At 36.4% G+C, this 22,997-nt stretch overlaps 1 protein-coding gene across 1 annotated transcript; it reads left to right on the top strand.

Annotated features, from left to right (window-relative positions):
• Positions 1 to 1,477: 1,477 nt before the first annotated feature.
• LOC148071371 (sodium- and chloride-dependent GABA transporter 2-like) lies at positions 1,478 to 22,741 on the top strand. Its single transcript, XM_087801809.1, has 18 exons — positions 1,478 to 1,499; positions 4,820 to 4,871; positions 5,011 to 5,091; positions 5,247 to 5,327; positions 11,148 to 11,338; positions 12,255 to 12,389; positions 13,466 to 13,606; positions 13,678 to 13,765; positions 13,835 to 13,967; positions 16,057 to 16,191; positions 16,894 to 16,997; positions 18,017 to 18,141; positions 18,229 to 18,341; positions 18,401 to 18,538; positions 18,614 to 18,716; positions 18,799 to 18,899; positions 20,054 to 20,224; positions 20,296 to 22,741. Exons 1-18 carry the CDS (start codon positions 1,490 to 1,492, stop codon positions 20,404 to 20,406), a joined length of 2,013 nt encoding a protein of 670 aa, XP_087657935.1. The 5' UTR covers positions 1,478 to 1,489; the 3' UTR covers positions 20,407 to 22,741.
• Positions 22,742 to 22,997: the final 256 nt, after the last annotated feature.

Consider the following 22,997-nt stretch of genomic DNA (forward strand, 5'->3'; position numbering starts at 1 on the left):
AGTTTGTTTTCATGTCTTAACAAGAAGGAGCTGTCTCGCCTGCAGTCGATTCAGAACTCTGCAGTGAGAATTCTGACCCACTCAAGCAGAAGAACTCACATTTCTCCGATCCTTCACACACATTGGCTTCCAGTTTCTTTCAAGATCAACTTTAAAATTCTGGTTCTTACTTTCAGAGCTATTCATGGTCAGGCTCCTCCTTACATCAGTGATCTGATCCAGCCTTACACCCCAGCTCGGGCTCGAGGTGGATCAGAATCTACTGATGGTTCCTCGCAAGGTTCAGGACCAGAGGAGAGAAATCCTTCCAGGCTGTTGCTACTGTGTTGTTCTCAGTTTTATCTTGACCTTTAAAGTATATATTTTAGCGAGTATTATTTTGATTGTTTAAGTGCTTTGTGACACTGGTCTGGAAAAGCGCTATATAAATACAAATTACTTACTTACTTACTTAATTGTGTGAATGCTGGGAAGCAATCACACAACAAGATGCATTAGATATAATTCCAACCTTAAATGATTGGATTGATCGATGGTCGAATTATTTCTGATTTACCTTCTTCTTCGGATAAAAGTAGTCTTCATTATGATTGATCATGTCATGTGTTTTTGCACTTATACTTTTTGGTGACACCATGTGGTCCCGATTCTTCATTTGTTTAAAAAACAGCTTCAGCATCCAAAACAATCCCAAAGTGACAGTGCTGTCAGAATAGCCGTCACATCCCTCACTTTAAAGACTTATAAGACCACCTTCTGACGACCTACCTCCATCGTATTGGAGATTCCAAATCTTTGGTAACCCCCAACTTTTCCAGCATCAGAACGTCGGTTGACATTGAGATCAGTATCCTGCAATTCCTTGTTTCACCTGGACAGGGCTTGAGCTTCAGCCACACACAAGGAGCCACATTTTAAGCCGAAATGTTTTTGGGGCCACATGCAGATGGAGATATAGGGCTTTATTGATACCTTGGGGGAAATCCTTCAGGAATTTAGGGATGTGGCTATTTCTCTGTACTCGATACATGGATCATGTAGAGTTTACATTATGTTACATTATATTTACAAATTCTAAATAAATCTTAATTTTTTGCCTATTTTGAATCTATCAAAATTTGCCTACAGTTTTAACAGTTTAATCAAATACAATTGTCCCATAATTTAATTTAATATTACATCAAATATAGTCATTATTTTTTAAAGTTTTTAAAGTTAGTGACGCAGAACTCAATACAATGCAATTTCAATACCAAGTACAGTAAAGTTCAATGTTTTGCAGGGTCCTATACAGGTGTCATTGAGTTACGGGTTTGTGTGTAGATAATTACTCAACAAACGGAGTAATGATTTGTCAATGTACAATGTTACCTCCTCTGTACTCTTGAGCCACTAGTTAAAGCAAAGCGGGACTGGTCTTTTTCGGACAAGCACAATATAGAAGCAATGTCGAAAACGAACGGACATCAATGCCAGACTTCTCCTGAAAATGACAGTTGGTGAGTTGGTATTTTATTTTCCATCTTAATTATCGACACTCGTTATATATAGAAGACATTGGTTTGTGGAATGACTAATTGTATATAAAATGATTAGAAAATAGTCTTGTTTTAAGACCTTTATAATGGTATATTGAATGCAAGTGTCTCAAACTTGATAGTTTAAATGATTGATTTTGATATTTGTACAATGGCAGATGGTAAAGGAATAAAAATCATGATTGTTTGGTTAAGATTGAACACAAATAAAAAATGTAAAAAAAAAAAAACTTCAATTCAATTCAATTCAACTAGTCAATATTCTAATAGCACTGATAGTACATGAATAGCACATACTTCCTTAGAATAATGTATTTCATTAGGACCACAAGATCTATGAACCATAAATCGAAAACTAAAAGACCGCACAGCCTGTGGCCCAGTCTCTACAACTATTTTCCTCTGGTGGGCCCCGGGCCAGTTGAACTTGAGACCCCTGATTCACATGCTTTGTGAAAGTAGAATGTGTGATGCAACATAATTTTTCTGTTTCTAAGCTCTTTTTTTTTCTTACTAATGTCTAGTAACTATTAAATATGATACAAATTCCAAAAAATATTTTTTAATCAAGTTAAACACTATTTACGGTGATGTCAATGTTCGAGAGTTTTAGTCCATCACTAATATATATGTTCTGGTCCAACATCATTGGCAATGACTTGTTATGACTGTCAGTTTAAATTACTTTGTGGTCAAACCTTGGCACCCATACTTCTACTTGATCACCTGTTTGAGGTAAACCTCTCTACATTCAACTGAGAAAAATCTCTAAACTTAACTCTTAACAAGAAGGATCTGTCTCGTCTGCAGTTGATTCAGAACTCTGCAGCGAGAATTCTGACCCGCTCAAGTAGGAGAACTCACATTTCTCCGATCCTTAAAACTCTTCACTGGCTTCCAGTTTCTTTCAGGATCAACTTTAAAATTCTGGTTCTTACTTTCAGAGCTATTCATGGTCAGGCTCCTCCTTACATCACTGATCTGATCCAGCCTTACACCCCAGCTCGGGCTCTGAGGTCTGTGGATCAGAATCTACTTATGGTTCCACGCACACGGCTCAGGACCAGAGGAGAGAAATCTTTTCAGGCTGTTGCTCCTAAGCTTTGGAACGATCTTCCTCTCTCTTTGCGCTTGATGGAGTCTACTGACTCCTTTAAGAAACACCTTAAGACGTTTCTATTTGTTCAGGCTTTTCCTTGAATTTCTCGAACTCCTGTGTTGTTCTCAGTATTATCTTTATCTTTAAAGTATGTACTTTTTTGAGTATTGTTTTGATTGTCTAAGCGCTTTGTGACCCTGGTCTCGAAAAGCGCTATATAAATAAATATTACTTACTTACTTACTTACTTACATGATATTCCATACAAAAACATCATTGCAAAGAATTACAGCACAAAACGTCGTTTTTTCGCCTTACACGTAAAGCTTGTGTGACTTTGAACCATCTCTCATGTCTGTTTTTCTTGACTGTGCAAAGCCTACCTCGTACTTCTAACCTGACCTGAAAGATGCTGTAAACTGTTCATTTTCCCCCTAAAAAAGTATCTGAACTGTACTTGTACTTTATCAATTAATCTCAAATATGCTGTCATTGATAAATGTATTTTATCAGCCTTGTTTTCTTCATTGCGTGATTGTAAAGGCTGGTACAACTTAAATATAACAATAAGACGTAACATACCTCATAAGAGTATAATTATTTATTTCTTGATATAACCTATTACATCAATAAGTAATGACAAGAATGGCTTTTGTGTATTCTATGTTTTCTGTTCTGATACTCAATTACTTTTACAGTTAAACACCATAACCCAGAGGCTCCGTCCCAGAAGACTAGTAGTTTCTTAACTTAACTTGAATCATTGACCGGAGTCAACGTCACAGTGTCCTAAATGATTAAAATATGACACTATATATACACACAGTATATGTTAGCATGATGAAAACATGTTTACAAATCAATTATGAGCCATGTTTTGTTGTGTCCATGAGAGGAAGGGAAATGGTTTCTGACAAACAAGTACGAATGCATCTGTATTAATCATCTTTCAATTATTGCAAGAAAGACAGATGGATGTGCCAAAACAAAAAGTTTCCCTAGTACAGGAATGTTATCTCCACCTCAGTATCTTCAACAGAGATGGAAAAGTACTGTGAGATTTCCTGTTACTCTCTCTTGGCCGGCATGTCAAGTCTCTAACTGGTCCAGAACACCTCTGTTCAGAATGATCCATGAAACGTCACGGTGCTTTCAATGAGTACTAAGAGAGGAGCGTGTACATTCCACACTAAATGTTCTGTCAATCGGCTCAGTCGGGTTTTAAAGGGATTATAAGCAATAAAGGGAACAGTCATTTATGATAATATGTTTGATTTTCTACCACATTTACTGCCACTTGTATCTAACTTTATCCTCTTGTTTTTTTTTGCCATGATCGCGGCACAGCTCCATGTATCAAAGAGTAATAAAGTTTATTGTTATTACTCAATTGCAATTACGCAATAGAGTCTGACTGTCAGCAAAATAACTAAACAGTTGATGAAAAGATATAAATACAAATGAAGAGAAGGAAACAAGTACAATGTGAACAAATTTGGTGGGTCGTCTCTCTGTCGATGGATAACAGGAACGAAAATGCAAACAATTCTTCTTCGCCTACTTAGGGTTGTGCAAGAGAATTCATGAACGTTGCTGGCACATGCCGTCAGATTAAAATTCAACAAATGTGTTGATTTAAGTCGTCTCTATTATATCATCAGTGTGTGTCTGTTTGTAAAAAAACCCTCTCTTTTCGTTGAAATATTTACACTACAAAAATGATCTTAAGCCCCACCCACTTTATTTTCTAAATACTTAATCTTGTTGACCATAACCGCACCCACTCTGCTGTGATTGGTCAAACATTGAGGTTTGTCACTGTGTGTCATCAATCCCGTTTAAGTCTCCACCTGCAAAGGACTCGTTGTATAAACAAAGCGGCTCGTGATTACAGCTGGCTGGTAGTTATAAGTTCAAAACATGGTCATGATGAGAGACTTCATATTGGAGAGGAAGACTTCAACATTAGAAACATGTGAGTGAGTCAGGAGAGATGGGTTTTCACATTAGTTGACCTTTAAGGTGTTTTTTCTGAATTAGGGATTAACAACTGTCTTGAAGCACAATAACACAAAGCCTACTGTCTCTTATCCACAAAACAAGACAAATATAAACATTGAAATGTGCCAAAGTTTCTGACTTTTTACCATAAACACATGTAAACAACTATTTCTTCTACCAGGCTGTCAGGAGACTCAACTTCCTCCCTGTCCTCTATGTTCCTTATCTAGAAAGTGAGTGAAATTATAGTGAAATTATCCCTTTAATTTTGATTTTGCACATCTATTACCATTAACACTGTTGACACTTCTCTTTTTTTATGTTTATTGCCATGAAGATAAGAACTGATTCTTTTGTTTTACTACACTCAAGTGTATGTTTGTGTAGTGGACTCTGTGACCCAGGCTGTCAACACACACGCACGTTTCTCCTCCACGCCAGTCCCCGCCTCAGGTACCAGCTCATTCATAAACACAGCAGACAACCCCTCACCCACTCCTCCCTCTCTCCCTCTCTCCCTCTCTCCCTCATTGTCACTCGTGCACGGCTCTCTTGAACGACCACGCGTGTCCCACTGACACAGCCGTTTGTCTCGCCGGGAATTCTAGAATCTTCTCGCGGATGAATCCCGACTACATGGAGGCGAAACAAAACCCAACCGACTACTTGCGTCTCGCGGTCTTCTCCAGGTACGCCTCTTTTTTTTTGTCCGCGTTCGGGAAGTACATGAAGTTTACTCCACCAGAGGAAGTAAACGTAGCAAGTGTGTTTTTTTCTCTTTCGGTTCTGACGCGCTTTCCTGGTGCTGTAAAGTGGGTGAAAGGTCACCGGCTGTACAGCTCCAGGAACAGCTTTAGCCTTGTTTAGGCTACTCTGACGTCATCGCGACTAACGCTATTTTACAAATAGAACAATTCAAGTTTGAATTTATATTTAATTTAATCTATTGAAGCTTGAACACCGAATGAAAATTTGTATATTTTTTTTAAATGTCCTTCAAATATGAAAACTTTTCCAAACCTTTTAAGAGCATGAACTATCATTTGTACACATGTTCGCTTCACTGTGTTTACTTCCATTCATTGTTCGACTGTTTGACTGTTCTTCATTGTTTTCTTAGAAAAAAAATCTTGAATATATATTTTTTATTCTAGAAATTATGAAACCATTTTTAAGTGCAACATTTTCAATAAGTTAGCATTAACATTAATTATTATATTCTGTTTAGTTTTCAGTTAATCATTTAAGTATTGTTGATTATTTATTTCATTTTTTTGGTTATTTATTTTTTATTTACTTTCTTGAACGTCTAACTAATGTCCATAATCGTGGGTCAGAGAGGACCACACTTTCAATTATGCTGTATGTCTCGATACATGCATATTTGACAATAAAAGAACTTGAACTTGAACTTAATGTGGCTGTATTTGTGTAAAATGTTAAAGATTAATTGATTCATATGTAACCAGAGCAGGTCTTGTATATATGATTCCATATATAAGTATAATTTTCCTGTGATAAATATTAAGATGGAATATTTTAACAGGTTGCATGCACTAGTTTCTCCTTAATAGTAAGTCAATGTAGGTTTAATATTTTAGGCGTGACAATGTTGTTCAATCCAACTTTCAAAATGTCATAACTTGCCTAATTGCCATTTTTAAAAAGGTTTGTCTCATTGGAACGATTGCTAAACGAATTATGTAATGATTGATGTTATCATTTTGAATCAAGTCTCAATCTAAGTAACGTTGAATTAGAAAGTTTGTCTCTTAAAATATGCATAGAAAAAAAGCAAATGAATAGACCAGATTGAACAAACACACCATAAGTAATGGAAACATAAATCTCAATGACAGTGTATTTTTAATTGATTATATTAATGACATTACCATTGAAAGTGATGGAAGATTTCAGTAAACATTGCTGATCAGACTCGATCAGACAATCTGTGGGTCCAAAGAAATAATGTGCGAATCGATCAATTTAAAAGATATTTGGCAGACTCACAGATAAATATTTAACTTATTATATTACAGGGATTCCAAATAATATTTAACTTTTTTTTTCATGAAAACTGTTTTCATGGATTTAAAAAAGAAATATATATAGTACTTTTGTCGTACTTGCGTTATTATTGTTTTTGACTGGTTGTGTATCAAGCCATTGAAATTAAAAAACAGTCAAATTGTTACAATAATAAGACAAAGGAACACTTTTTGAATTCTAGATGAATTTCATATTAATGGCCCAAGGCAAGTAAAGCAAACACACTATTATGCATAGTTAGTAAAAAAACTTTTGTAATGACTCCCATAATGCACCACTACAATTAAATATTTTTTTAGCAGTTATCATTAAAGGAGCCAAATATTGACATCTCCAGGGACCTCATGTTGATAAGAATTGTGTGGATTTCCTACTAAAAAACATTATATATCGTTTTAAATTAACCAGAACCTGGGATTCCAATCAGCATGATCATCAAAAAAACAAGATCCAAATATGATTATAAACAGTTTAACCGGCTTTTGCTGCTGCTTGTGCTTTATTTTGAACCTGTTCAGCCGCAATTTTACACAAGTGGATGACGTGTGGGTGATCCAGTCTCACAGGACTGGCATTGATCGACTCACTGTCCCGATCACACCTTCTGGAATGCCGCCGTTGCACTTAGCATTTTGTTTTGAAGCTTACCGTGTCTACTTTGATTATAATCCTTGCTAAAAATCTGTTTGCCTGTTCATTTTCCTGTTTTTGTTTTACTCTTTCCATAAGCTTAAAACAAAAGCTTTTCATTTCTTCAGCCATGATAGAAATTAATGCAACCGTCGTCTCCTGACACAAAAGCAGTGTGCTGCTGACGCCGGAAGCAACTGCACATTGCAGAAAATAAAAGTAAATAATGTCGCACTTGTGTGCAAGCATTAATTTTAAAATTGCCAACCATCGTTGTTTGTTTCCTAAGGGCTTGTCTAGACGAGTGCTATTTGTTATGAAACCACTAATAACAAATGAGGCTGTAACAAGTTTTAAAATGAAGTATATTGACTGTAATTGATGTTGGTGTTACCTGATCTGTCATTACAAAATAGACTTGGCAAATAGACTTGGCAAAAATCGCAAAAACGCCCTGGGTTTGACGTCTCTTTAGTGACACTTCTGAATATAAAGTCGTCACAGAAAAAAAGTGGAGCGACGGTTGAGAAAGAGAAATAAGAACCTGGTTGTTTATTTATTTTATAAAGATACGAGAAGTTGTGGTAAGCCGTTATGTGTTTACTCAAAATAAAACAAACACAGGAATTATTCTTCGATATTTTGAGAAAAGAGAGTCTAAAGATGGAAGTGTGGAGGTGAGAGGTGAAGTGGACAGTTTGTGGTCATGGTGAAGGAGGTAATAGAAAGTGTGGGAGAGAAAGATATGACAGACGGTTTAAGAAGTAAACTGACTGTCGGGTGGAAAAAGTCAGAATAGAAAGAAATGTCAATCATCATACTTTTGAAATACAAATAGATGTAGTGACATTCTTTTATTGTTTTCTTTTTAAACAACTAGTTCTATCGAAAGAAAATCTGTTTAAACTATTGATTTAAGTGTGTTATACATTCATTAGTTGGAATTCTGATTGTGTCAGCAGTTGTTTTGTATCCATTCTAGTAATCAGAGTGACTAATTTTTAAATAATTATAAGTAACAGTTTTTAGTTTTTCTCCCGTCTCTGTATTCTATCAAGATCTATTATAAATATGCATTGAATAATGTTGGTCTATGTTTAAACATATACAATCGTTTTTAATATTTCTATTTAAAAATGTTCACTGTATTTTGACACATTTCGACACTGGCTACACAAGGGTGTGTATTTTAACACTGGATTGTGGAATTTCAACTGAGAAGGCCATATTTATTTAAAAACACGAGGGTGAAAGGTGATGATGAACAAAGGACAAGGGACAAAACATATCAATTTCTCCCAACTCTTGCAAAAGAAAAAATGTGTTGACAAGTTGGGACAGTAGTAGCCGTCGGGGGGACATTAAGCCTGCGTTTAGTTAATTTCCTTCAATAAATATATTGATTCAATTGTATTATATTGAAATTCATCAGTTATATGAAGAATATTTTTTTGACATATATTTACATTTTATTGGCTACTAACTTTTAACTAAGTTTTATCTTCCTGGTCATTTGGAAATTCAAGGTTATTAATACCTTTAAAAGGCCGTCTGTTTTTAACATTTATATTTGCAACGATAAGAAGGACAAATGTCATCTTGTAAGGAGCACAGGCGGCCAACTGTGACGGCTGTCCGGCCGGAACAGTTTGAACTTTGAACTACCTGCATGAGCGTCTGGTCGTATATTTACGAGCTTCGTGTGGGAACGAAGAGACCTCCTGACAAGCAGCCAGTGGCAATGTCAACCAGTATGCTCCTAGGTGACGTCCTTTCTGGAGAGAAAACAAACGTCGACTTATCGTCGTGTACGACACGGAATCCAATTATTTGCTCGCCATTACAAAGTACTTTTTATGATCGTTCCAACAACAATAGCAACATAACATGTCTCCACTTTAAGATGAACCAAGGTCTTTACTCTTGTCTTCATTTTTTTTTGTCTTTTAACATTTTTAATTGATGTTGAAAATGTTTACCTCAACTTTTTCCAAGGTCAGAATAAGGTTTTAGGTTGTTTTAGGGTTGTTAAAAAGGTTGCTTGCAAAATCGGGAACTTTTTAGATGCAGTTTTTACTTAAATGTGAATGGTTTTCCTAAATGTATCTTATTGGAAACCCACAGTCTGTTGAATAATGAGCTTAAACAATGACTACTAGTGGAAACAAGATGCTTGGCAGAGTGCTTTTGTAAATCTTTTAGTTTTTCAGCCTAGACCACAATATACCAAGTCTTGTTTTTGTTTACATTAAAAGACAAAACAATAACGAAATGTGATTTACAATATTGTTGTCCTTAATTCAACTTAAATAAACACTACTTTATCTTCTTACAGTGAGGACTCAGAGTCATGTCGGCTAACAACTATTGAGCCTTCATCACTAACAGTTCATTTTAAGCATCTGTTGATGTATTTTTGAATTATTCACACAAAACTCCCACATGAAGAGTCCTTCAACAAAAGCGTCATTTGTGAAAGAATCATTCTGATGCCAAGCAGAACTGACCGACATTTAACCCCACGGAGAAATAGAGACACTTTTGTTGACCCGACTTGATGTCGTCTTGTGTCACGATTTCGGTGCAAAGTTATATTGTCTAATTAAAAACTGCATAATGTTGCATTATACATCCTTTGCACTCCTAACTCTCCACTCTTGTTCTTCATTTTTGGATGAACTTACGGTTAAGTTCAGTGGCCCCCACCATGTCTCTAGTTCACCCAAGAATTTTTTCACGCCACAGTTACGACATCGTTTTTGTTTGATTGTTTCCTGGTGGTTCATTTGGATTCTGTGTGAGCAGGACTGCTACTGACCAAGTCAAACGTCTTTGTGATTCTCTAATAGGAGATGTGGGCTTTATTTTATTTTTATTGTATTTATTTTTAGTTCTTTTATTTATTTCATCCACTGCCAAGAAGGTTATGTTTTCCGTTTTTTTACCCAAAAAGTGCTGAACGCCTCTAAACTAAATCTTCAGGGAACGTCATCAATGACTGAAGGAACATGTGATTAAAACATGGCACTATTCTCTAGTTCCATTTGTGTTTAGGAATTTATGTAACAATTCAGAGTCAAAATAAAAACATTAAAATCAGAAGACTTAAGATTAGGGTCGTCATGATAATAAAATGTTCAACTTTATACTGATACTCGGGGAAAATATGCAATATTTCAATTTTTACGAAATATAAACAGATAAGCTTAATAGCAATAATAAATAGAACCACACGTTAAATTAAAAAAAAAAAAAAAAACTGTCGACAAATACAAATACAAAGCTTTAGTTAGTACAAAATGTGAATTAATAAAAAAAATTACAATTAGGACAATATTTTGTGGTTGTATGTTGTGTGTGTTGGATATTTTGAGAGTGAGAGATGGAAAGATTTAAGTGGGGGCACGGGGTGTGGGAAGGTGGTATCAATACTTATTCTGGATACGATGATGTGAGTGAATCACTCTGTAACACTAGAGATTTGAATTGTCAAGAATGTTGCAATGAAGCAATGGCTGTGTTGTCAGACCTTCGTAGGTGGCGCTATTGCCTTAAAGGCTGTATGAAAGTTTCATTAAAATAGTACCTTAATGCCAAAATTATACAGAAAATAGTCAAACTCTTGTGGGTTGGAATCCTGGTGAGGAAACCTTTGCATACAATATACATGAATTCCATTCAACCATTGTCTACTTGTAAAACAAGCGCCCTGACCAGGAATTTATTAACTTGTGGCACAGCTGAGATACAGAAGAGCTAGAACTGACATTTCAAGCAACATTTTAATGTCAACACTAACATGGTGTGTTCCCTCTGCTCTCCGGTTTCAGCACAATGCCTCAGCATTTTGACCTGGAGCATAAGTTCAGGTTGGAAAAGGACACTCCACATCCCGCACCTGTCATCCAGAGTAGAGGACAGTGGTCCAGCAAAGTCGAGTTTCTCCTGGCGGTCGCCGGACAGATCATTGGGTTAGGGAATGTGTGGCGATTTCCTTACCTGTGCTACAAAAATGGCGGAGGTAAGTTCAGGGGCGAAAGTCTTCTGATTAATGTGAAGTTTTTATTTTTTCTTACTTTATATTTAATTATATATTGTATGATTTAGCCCTTAACCTTTTTTTTTATATCTAACGGATTGTTCGAACTATGAAGCTTTAAGTATTATAGGGCAAAATACGTATCACGATACAGGGACAACAATACGATATATTGTGATACTGTAGTAACAATGATATATTTGTAATATTGTCGAGTACTTGACTCTAGTGTTGCAGAATTTACAGACCACATGACTCTTGATGAAGTTGGAACTGTTTTAATTTGTTTTGAAACCAGAATATGTCCAAACATTAGCTTTAACAGCTGCTGAAGTCTACTGCATCCTCTTGTCCTCAGTCTTTGCCAGGATCTCACTGGATTTTATTGTTCCTTTAGCTGCAGAGTATTTAATAGAGTGGCCACAAGTGTAATTGCAACACAAAAAAATAATAAACACTGTTAATATTTGCATGATAATTGTAAATTTAAAAAATCTAATTATTTTATTTTAAGCCCACTTCATTGAAATTTTAACCATAAAATAACTTTTTTTAATTATTTTTTTATATATACAGTATTTTATATCCAAGTTTCTTTTTTCAAATGTCAAATATCGATTCAGCATCATGAAAAAAACAATATATTGGCGTATTGATAATTTATAACACCCTAGTTTCTTATATTCAGAAAAATACTGGAAAATATTTTTTAATAGCTTTTTTAATATCAAGTTCCAAACTAGTATTACTAGTTATCTACTAGTAAACTAGTTATTTACTTTTCACTGATCTATGAATATTTTATTTCTTTGCAATAATTTATGTTAACTTAAAGTAGCCTACAGGTTAAAGTACCAAAATACCATTCATGGTATTCATGAGAACATTTGTTTTTCAGGTGTGTTCTTCATTCCATATGTCATCTTCCTCTTCACCTGTGGTATTCCCCTCTTCTTGCTCGAGACCTCACTCGGACAGTACACCAAACAGGGAAGTATTACCTGCTGGAGGAAGATATGTCCTCTCTTTGAAGGTAAACATGATGAATGTGCTTTAAGTCATGACATTGGTGTTGGCTAAAGGAGATCAAAAATTCAACTGCTTTTTCTTCACAGTAATTTACGACTAGCTTCAGGGATGTTATGAATTATAAAGTTTCCTTGCCACGAATGCCCTCTTGTTCGTAAAATCACACAGTAAAGGTTGAAGTTCATTTTGTTAAATTTTTTGTGGATGTATTTTTTACCGACACAGCGTGTTGTGTATTTCTGTCTGCGGGGGAGTTGGGAACTTGGGTGTGTTAAAGTATCTTAAAATGAATTGATCTAAAAAAGAATGGATAAAATGGTTGCAATGGGAATCAATGGAGAAAGCTTGAGTTCTCGTACAAAACTATAACATTGAATTGGAAATAATTGGCCCTATTCTAACTGTCCGTCACATCCAGGTGTATTTTTTATTACTTTTTTTAAATCAAGGCATTTTATAAATGTTATGGGAGGATTTTGCTGGATAGGCGTGTATATTACTGAAATGAATTTATGAACAAGGTCACCCAGAAGCAGATGGTAACAAAAGTAACAGAAGCCAAGGTTGAATACAATACAAAAACAATTTAATAAATACAGGCTTTAAACCAAAACTATCCACAAGAGGAAGATAAATAACAAGGAGTCCACTTTCTCAGTCCATAATGAAGTAATTGTCCATAGAAAAAACAAAAAGCAGCCGACAAGGGGCAACAGGAGGCGAGATCTGCTAAAACACAAATGGCAAAAATTCGAGGAACAAAAAGCGCTTATTAAAAGCCATCATGATTTGGGATACAGTGTCTAAGAACAAACAAACGAAGCAGGCAGTATTCAGGAGATTACCAGGATGAAGAGAAGCAGCGTACTGACACCGACAAAATGCCCACATTCCCACTTTAGACTGCAGACCTTGATTGACGAATTGTCGGCAGCTGTGGTCTCGCCAAGGGACTGCCCCTTGCCGACTGTTAACACAGGGCAGGAGAGGGAACAGGAAGGGACAAAAAATAAAAATTCTCAGGAAGGGTACCATGACAATTCCATCCTTTTTTATAATTTTTATCACTTCATTTGTCAGGTCTGGGTTACGGAGCTCAGGTGGTGGTCTTATACTCCAGCATCTATTATATCATCATCCTGGCCTGGGCGTTCTTCTACCTCTTCTCCTCCTTTAACTATGAACTTCCCTGGTCAAGTTGCAGGAACGCCTGGAACACAGGTTTGCTACTGCTGACACTATTATGTAGAGTTGTAATCAAAACTAAGCTCAATTTGTTGTCTTTTGCTCAGAGATGTGTGTGGAGTTTCAGCGGAATAATGTTCTTTTAAATGGAACTGTACCAGTCAATGCAACATCGCCCGTGAGAGAATTCTGGGAGTAAGTATGAATGTGAAAACACAGAATCCTTTAAGACATTTTTTCAAACAATTCAACTGTCATTTACAGGCGACGAGTTTTGAATGTGACCGGAAGCGTGGAGGAAATAGGAGAGATTCGATGGGAGTTGGCCTTGTGTCTTCTCCTCTCCTGGATCATCTGTTACTTCTGTGTCTGGAAGGGAGTCAAGTCAACTGGAAAGGTGCTTTGATACAAGTCACAATGTGGTGTCAACTGTTAAGTACTAACTTAGAGCTGAAACTCAAACAATAGACACTAAATTTAGTTTAAAGTCACAATTAATTACTCACAAGTGAGAAAGAACACAGGTCTTACACGTCTCAATGGTTGCATATGAAGGTATATAAAGAGTGAAAAGGATTTGATGTAACAGAGGAAGGTGCCCATGTATTTGAACAATAACTGCCAATCGGTACGGGCACTACATCTTGACCACGCCCCCTCTTTCGCTTCTTAACAATGCCCGCGCCCCCCTACACATGCTGAATGAGAGACAAATGAAACTAAAAATATGATGTACAACAGTTTTGAGTAAGCCCCAAGTATGGATTTCTTTCGCGATTAGTTCTAGTAAAAGATCCCCTTAATAATAATACTTGGCTACTAACATTACTTATACAGCGTATAGTATGCATTTTTACTATTTTAACAGAAGTACATTCGTTTTTTCTTAAGATTAAGTCATTTGTTGCTCGCAGTGCTCTTAAGGCTGACTCGCAGCGGTGGATTTGCGCACTCGCAAAATATATTTCTGAGAACCGGTAGCTTTTATTTTTTAATTTTCAGGAAAGAAATCAGCAAGTGACATCCGTTTTGCTCCTTGTATACCTTCATAGTTGCATGTCTGAATTCTTTCTGAGGCACCAAGGCACTTATCTTAACTTATCTTGACCATTAAAGTATATCTTTTATTGAGTATTGTTTTGAGCGCTTTGTGACCCTGGTCTGGAAAAGCGCTTTATAAATACAAATTACTTACTTACTTACTTAAGGGTTGAGGCTGGCGTGATATCTCCATCCCACTTTCACAAGCCCTAAATTATTTTACTCCAAAGGTTCCATGCAATCGCACGCTTGGATAATTTATTGCATCAAGGTCACAGGTGGCGTTTACTCCTTAGAGCAGGGGTGGCCAACCCGGTCCTCAAAGAGCCGCAGTGGCTGCAGGTTTATGTTCCAACCAATCCAGCATGCCCAGTTTAACCAATGAGGTTTTAGCTGAAACAAGCAACACCAGACTGACATTCAACTGATTACACTCCTAAGACACCTGATTGGTGAAAAGGTGTCTTCTTGATTGGTTGGAACAAAAACCTGCACCGGCTCTTTGAGGACCAGGTTGGCCACCCCTGCCTTAGAGTCAAGTTCCTGGCACAGATAAATATCCCCAAACTCCTTTACCCACACATGAAGCAGACAGACAAGACCTTTCTAGACCAGGGTCACAAAGCGCTTTAATAATCAAAAACAATATACAGTTAAAATACATGCTTTAAAAGGCCAAGACACATTAGAAAAACACAGAAGTCCCAGAAAATCAGGGAAAAACATAAATAAGAATGTCTTAAGATGTTTCTTGAAGGAGTCAGTGGATCCATACACAGAGGGAGAGGAAAATGGTTCCAAAGCTTAGGAGCAACAGTCTGGAAGGATTTCTCTCCTCTGGTCCTAAACCGTATTCAGGAACCATCAGTAGATTCTGATCCATGGATCTCAGAGCCTGAGCTTGGGTGTAAGGCTGGATCAAATCACTGATATAAGGAGGAGTCTGGCAATGAATAGCTCCGAAAGTATGAAAAATACATTTTAAATTGATCCTGAAAGAAACTGGCAGCCAGTGAAGAGTTTTAAGGATCAGAGAAATGTGAGTTCTTCTACTAGAGCGGGTCAGAATTCTTGCTGCAGAGTTTGTATTAACTGCGAGCGAGACAGCTCCTTCTTGTTTAGACATGAAAATAAACTGTTGCAATAGTCTAAATGAAAAGACACAAACACATGGATTACATTATCGTGTTATGAAATAATTTTCCTAAGTTTAGAGATTTTTCTCAGTTGAAGGGAACCGTTTCTGGTCAGTTTTCTGCAGTGTAATTATGTGGTTAAGTACATTTGATAAACATACTTTTATTCACCACCTTTCCAACACAACACTTTCGGCAACTGCACGTCGACACATACCTCTGCCTAGCATATGTTTCGCTACTTTTTATTGGCCATTGTTGCAATTAACCTTGTAGTTTTGAGCGTGTTTTGTTTCTGCTCATGCTCAGGTGGTGTACATCACTGCCACGTTTCCGTATTTGATGTTGCTGGTGTTGCTCATCCGCGGACTCACGCTTCCCGGCGCCATAGACGGCATCAAGTTCTACCTGTATCCGGATCCAGATCGTCTAATGGACCCACAGGTACACTCTAAACTCAATACAATGACGCATTAGTATGAGGGTAATATGGGTGTTATTACTACATTTGTTTACTGGTGAAGGGAAATTACATTAATTGTATGTATTGTAATTGTGTTATTGGATTTTACACTTTTGTTACACATTTGTTACTGGGCTGCACAGGAAGAAACACTTTTTTTTTCTAGAAACAAAACTTCTGTTCCAGACTCCTCATTCCATATTAATAATTTTTAAACACAAACAATGAGTCACATGCATACAGAACATCATCGTCAGCATACAATCAAATTACAAAGTACATAGATGCATGTCACAGAAATGCATCTATGTACTTTTGCTATGCACTTAATAATAAAATTCTGACATTTGATTGCAGTTCAAAAAACACGATTTAAACCTTTACTATGATTTGTCAATTTAATGTATTCAAATGTTTTGAATCCAAATACTGGATGTTGCTTCTAAAGCAATGCGTCATTATTTCGATACATGTCCACACGTGACACTATTGGTTTAATGAATTCAAAACAAGGTCTTTAAACATTAGTACAAATAGAATCATTGACAGAAGATGACTTATTCCACTCTGTGTCTTGTTCCATCACATGTTCACTTGGCTGATTGTTTAATGTCAGGATCTGCGTAAATGTTTACTCATCGTGTCAAAGAGTTCTGACCACGGACTTAACCTTTTTTTTGTAGGTGTGGATGGATGCTGGGACACAGATATTCTACTCCTACGCCATCTGTATCGGGTGTCTGACTGCACTGGGCAGTTATAATAAATACAATAACAACTGTTACAGGTGTGTACGATGCAACACCATGACAAAGATTTTATATATTTTGTGTCTGCTTACATTTGTTATTTTTGACTGCTGTTCTTCTCCTCCATCTTTATTTATTTGTTGTGCTGTGTTGTGTCTTTTTATGTTCACAATTTTGTAATTATTATTTTTGTATATTGCTCTAAAATATGGTTTTAAAATATTTTGGTTTTTGCTCAAATCTTTTTGTTTTTAATTTCAGTAAGAGACTTGCTGATGAAGCTTCTGGAAGTTTCAATTTTAAGATTCCACTAGAGGGCACTCTTTGCTTATTATCTACGGCAAACTTAAATTTATGATTTTTTTCTTGGACCTCTATTGTATCATCACTGTGTGTCTGATCTTACAAAACTCTCTTTTCATTTAAATATTGACATTAGAAAGTGTTCTTTAGCCCCGCCCACTGATAACTTCCATACCATAACCACACCCACTCTGCTGTTATTGGTCAAACATCAGTTTGTCAGGCAGTGTCAATAATCCAAGTCTCCACCTGCAAAAGCTGGCTGGAAGAGGAGTGAAGCCATTATTGCGTCATAATAGACTCCTCTCTCATAACCTCTCGTTTGCCCAGATTTCAGACGGGGGAGAACTTTATAAAGTAATACCTTCAAAACATGGTCATGATGAAGGAATTACTTCAACTTTTGAATTATCTGAGTCAGGAGAGTTGGGTTAGTTGACCTTTACTAACCTCATAAAATTTGAAGCGCCATCTACTGAGCTCCGGAAAACTTTATTAAGTTCCATTGTGCCTATATATATATATATATATATATATATATATATTTATATTATATTATGATGAAAATTGTATATAGATAGCAAAATATTTTTTAAGATAAGGTTAAATTGTGTTCTAAATAGTTTTTACCTTTCCTCTTGTGGTCCGTCAAACTCAAAAAGACGCTCTGAGCCAGTTGAGTTGGATGTTTATTGACTGTTGAAGCTGCTTATAAGTACTGTGTGATTAAAATCTTTTCTTCTTTCTTCTTCAGGGATTGTGTGTACTTGTGCCTTCTGAACAGTGGGACCAGTTTTCTCGCGGGATTTGCTATTTTCTCCGCCCTAGGGTTTATGGCCTACGAGCAGCAGACGGACATTTCCAAAGTGGCAGAATCAGGTGAGGACGGCGAACGACCGTTGCCTTATTGTTTGTGATATTTGCTGAACAATCAAATATTAAAGTGTGTTGTTATTTCCATGGTAGGTCCCGGGTTGGCCTTTATCGCCTACCCTCGAGCCGTGGCCATGATGCCGTTCCCTCAGCTCTGGTCGGTGTTCTTCTTCGTCATGATCATCCTCCTGGGACTGGACAGCCAGGTTGAACCCACCTCCCCCTGACTCGTTCAAGTCTCCTGGTCTGACGTGTCTCTGTTCAGTTTGTAGGCCTGGAAGCTCTGGCCACTGCCATCTGTGACATGAATCCTTCCTTCTTTCACGTGGGCCATCGACGCAAACTGCTCCTGCTGCTCATCAGTTGTTTCTGCTTCCTGATCGGCCTCGTCATGGTGACGGAAGTATGAGTCCAATACTGTTTGTTGTGTAGTCCGGCAACTTGACGCTGACTCACAGAGCTCATGACTCGTCCACAGGGAGGACTCTACATTTTTCAGATCTTCGACTACTACAGCTGCAGTGGGATGACTCTTCTTCTCTTCGCCATCCTGCAATCGTTCACTATTGGTTGGGTCTACGGTGGGGGAATCTACAAATTGCTGAAAATGTTTTTAGCTTGTAATCATTGCTCATGGACGCCTTTTTTTGTTGTGGCCCGCAGGAGCCGATCGTTTCTACGACATGATTGAAGACATGATTGGATACAGACCTTTACCACTCATCAAGTACTGCTTAAAATATGTCACTCCAGTCGTCTGCATGGTGAGAAAAAGTTCGGTCTGAGAGCAACCTTGATGCTAACACTCATGTAGTTCATGCAACTACTAGCTGAGATATTGGTATAAACATTACATTGAAAACCAAATGAACCTAAGCGAGGGAGAGGAGAGAGTAATATAGAAGGATATAAGTGGCATTGGAATATTTTACTAATTTTATTGAAGTATTGTTGTTTTCTTAATATTATTATTACATTAAATTATTCTATGTTGAAAATGCTGAATTTAATTAAACTATTGAATACAATAATTTGTATATTAAAAGAGAAAAATGAATTGTTTTAAAATCATTGTTTTTTTTGTTGTTGTTTTTTTTTAATGATTTATTTGATTGCATACATAGTTCTAATAGATTCTAATTCCAATAATTCAAAACTACATTTTCAAAACCTTTTTATTTGTAACGTTTAACTCTTGGTTTTATTGTATTGTTTGATTTTATGTTTTTCTCGGTATCTATGGAAGTGACCTTAAGTTCTCTAAAAAAGGCGCTGTTCAATAAAAATATATCATTACTATTATTTACTTTATAAAAATAGTTCCACCAGAATAGAAGCGGTTTCATCATGTGATCGTCTGTCCATCGCACGATTGGCTGAAAGTTTAATCCAGTAGCTTGGTACTCTTTCGGTATTGATCGGTATGATGGCACTTTTATACCAACATTTTATATTGCATTTAAAAGTATATAAAATATATATTTTTGAATTAGAAATTTTAAAAACTGTGAATGAAAAAGTTTTGTTTATATATATATTTTTTCTTAAATTCTTTGATTAGGGATTGAGTATATTTAATTAGTTTTTTTTTAAATAATTAATGCAAATTTTAATTTGAAATGTTTAATTCAATTATTGAATTTTCCTGATAAACTTCCATAGAGTTGGTTCAGGTGGTCTAACAAAGCTTAAAAATGAGAGGAAATTATTAATACATTTAATTTATATTGCTCCTATTTTTTTATAATTATCAAAAGGATCTGAAATTCTTTGTTACTTAATCAAATTAAGCATAAATTAATTTTAGTGCGCGTACAAAAATACAACTTCTGTTTTATGTATATTTACTGTATATAGATAGTAGTAGACAGTAGATGTACAAGTCACCTGGTCATAACCCTTTATCTTCCTTTTGCAGGGAACGTTTGTTTTCTCGCTCATCAAGTTTACTCCACTGAAATTCAACAACACAATGGAGTATCCCTGGTGGGGGTATGCCCTCGGCTGGTGGTTCACACTCTCCTCCACACTCAATGTTCCTCTGTGGATGCTCTGCAACCTGTGGACGACACCGGGAACGTTACGAGAGGTGGCTTAATGTCAGAGCAGAACCATTTCTTGTTTCTTGTGTCGTCCCAACGATATCTTCTCTCTCATCAGAGGTTTACCACCCTGTGCACTCCATCTCACGACCTCCCTCTGAGCAAACCTGGCAAGAAAGCACTGGAAGTGGAGAGTCTGGCTTTGAAACATTCACCGGGAGCCTTTTGAGAAACACGACTGGCCTTCAAGCACAAAAAACTTTTGTTCCTCTCTAGTGCTTTACAAACTAATCAGTAAAGTTTCCTAGATGTTGATGATGAACTTTGTCTCACCTATAATGCAATGATGTGATCAATAACAATAGCACTCGTCGTTAATAATGAGGGTCATGGAGGTTTTAAAGAAGATCGTGAGTAAACTTCAACGCTATTTGAACTAGTTTGCTGGAGAAGCCATTAAGGTTTGGAGGACAAACTTTTGAGATCAACAAGATCAACAACAAGGTGATAGTATTCAATGATACAAAAACACTCAGCGTTGCACACTTGAGCTGCTAAGAAACCTTCATAAAGAAGATTAAAGTCGCATGTTTTCAGGTCTGGCTGATAAAACGATTTATCATGAAAGAAACACAAGGTCAATGGTTTGGAATTCCATCTGTATTTGGAAAACGACACAGAAAGGAAATGGAAATGAGACATTCAACTGGACATGAAACTACTTTTTGAAGAAATATCTTTCTTTAGAAGAGCCAAAATCCAAAAGCCATGAACCTGATTTTGTTATTTAATTGGACGTGCCTGATCTCTTCTTGTTATGAAAAATGAAAGTGAAAGGCACAATCTCTGAACTGCCAAAAACCCAAAGTCATAGATATGAACTGAAAGGATCTAGAATACAGCGACACAATATGCATCACTATAAAGGGGCAACAATACGATATATCGTAATACTGTAGTAACAACAATATATTTGCAGTATTGTCGAGTACTTGACTCTGATGTTGCACAACTTACAGGTCACATGACTAGACGAAGTCGTAACTGCTTTCATTCATTTTGAATCAAAATATATTAAAACATCAGCCTTAAAAGCTGCTGGAGTCGACTGTATCCTCTCGTTCTCAGTCATCGCCCAATCGCCAGCATTTTACAGGATTTCAATGTTCATGTTATAATGTTCGTGGAGGACATAATGACTGCTGCCCTCTAGCGACCAGAGTTTAATTAAAACCCCAAACAGTGGGGACTAATGTCGATACAATAACTCTTATTTTCTAACAACCTTTAACCCTAACCATTATCAATTCCAAGTATTATGTGGCTTACTCAAGAAAACCCACAATCCCAATTACTTGACATGTCTTAATTGTTTGATAATATGCTGACAACATCTCTGTTTTTTTTCTTCATATGTGTCTTGTGCCCCCTTGAAACGATTAAGTTGCCCCCCTTCCCTGAAACATTCACTAAGAGATCTACATGTTAATTTTCAAGGCCTTTTCTCAGGAGTTTTCTAGTCTGTCGGATTAATTTTTTATCAACCTGAGTCTAAAACGAGATCAACTGCAGTAAAAGGGTCCAAAACGAACCTAAATTGTGACACGAACTGGCAACATTGAGTATAAGACTCAACGTCAACATTTCAGAGCGAGATATTCAGGTTGATGAAAACAAAAGAATGCCGTGTTTCAAATTTTGAATTTTTTTTTTTAACCAAAAGGCTTTTGCCAAGACACCAAGTATTTATGTTATTTGAAACACTGCTTTGATGAAATGTACTTTTATCAGTCGGATATATATATTTATTATTGTTTATTAAATTTCATATTGTTCTGCTGTCGTACTGAATCACACAAAGGGCCAAATTTTTTAGGTACTTGCGGTCAAAGGCCGGAACTAATTTACCGTATGTTTACCAAATCAATATCATAATCATAATCAGTATCTAATTTGTATTCAATTTGTTTCCTTCCCTTTCACTTTAACTGCTCAGTAAACTGTTATTGATTTTAATAATCTTTGTGCCTTATCTTAATCACTGCCATTTTCATAGGTCACCGTATCAATGTGAACATTAATCTACTTCATTTTGAACCAACCATCCAGTGGGCAACATCAAATGATGTTCATTATGATACTATAACGGGGTATTTTATTTGAATCATTGGAGGCTCATTGTACACAATTAATTTCCATGGTCATTACTCTTACTCGCTGCCTTGCCTTCGATGATGCCTTTTTCAGAACCAAAATTGTAAAGTTGCAATTTAATTTTCAAAATTGTCTACAAATTCATTATAAATATTAAGCACCATTAGCACCAGGTCCAAGTGCTTTAACTGTAGCGGAATAGGTCCCATTACAAATGCTGCAAAGACGTTTTGGATCAGACCTTTAGTTCGACAATAGTGAGTGTAACAATGATCAGTCCATTTCTTGGAAAGGGTCCTAATGAAGATGAGTTCTAGTCCGTTGTCTCATTTGTAGCTTGATTTTGTTGGTCTGTTTTTTAAAAAGGTTTTAAAAGATTTTTCCATTAAAACAAATTTGTTCTGGTTATGCATTATTGTTGTGGCCTGAAACATGAGTGTGTATCTGTGGGGAGAGGGTGTGTAAGCATTGATATTGAATGCGTCAAATTTAGCTTAAGCTACTGAAGCTAGGGCTGTGAATTGGCAAGAATCTGGTGATACAATATCCTGATGCAGGGGCAACGATTCGATATATTATGATACTGTAGTAACAAGGATATATGTGTAGTATTGTTACTCTGGTGTTGCAGAATTTACAGACCATATGACTCTTAACAAAATCGTA

This window comes from Callionymus lyra, chromosome 10, assembly GCF_982586985.1.
Source record: "Callionymus lyra chromosome 10, fCalLyr1.hap1.1, whole genome shotgun sequence".
Taxonomy (NCBI): Eukaryota; Metazoa; Chordata; class Actinopteri; order Syngnathiformes; family Callionymidae; genus Callionymus; species Callionymus lyra.

Coding starts and splice junctions, on each gene's coding strand:
- LOC148071371 (XM_087801809.1), top strand. Junction 13,607..13,677: donor CAGGAACGCCTGGAACACAG/GTTTGCTACTGC, acceptor TCTTTTGCTCAG/AGATGTGTGTGGAGTTTCAG. Junction 18,142..18,228: donor TTCCAAAGTGGCAGAATCAG/GTGAGGACGGCG, acceptor TTTCCATGGTAG/GTCCCGGGTTGGCCTTTATC.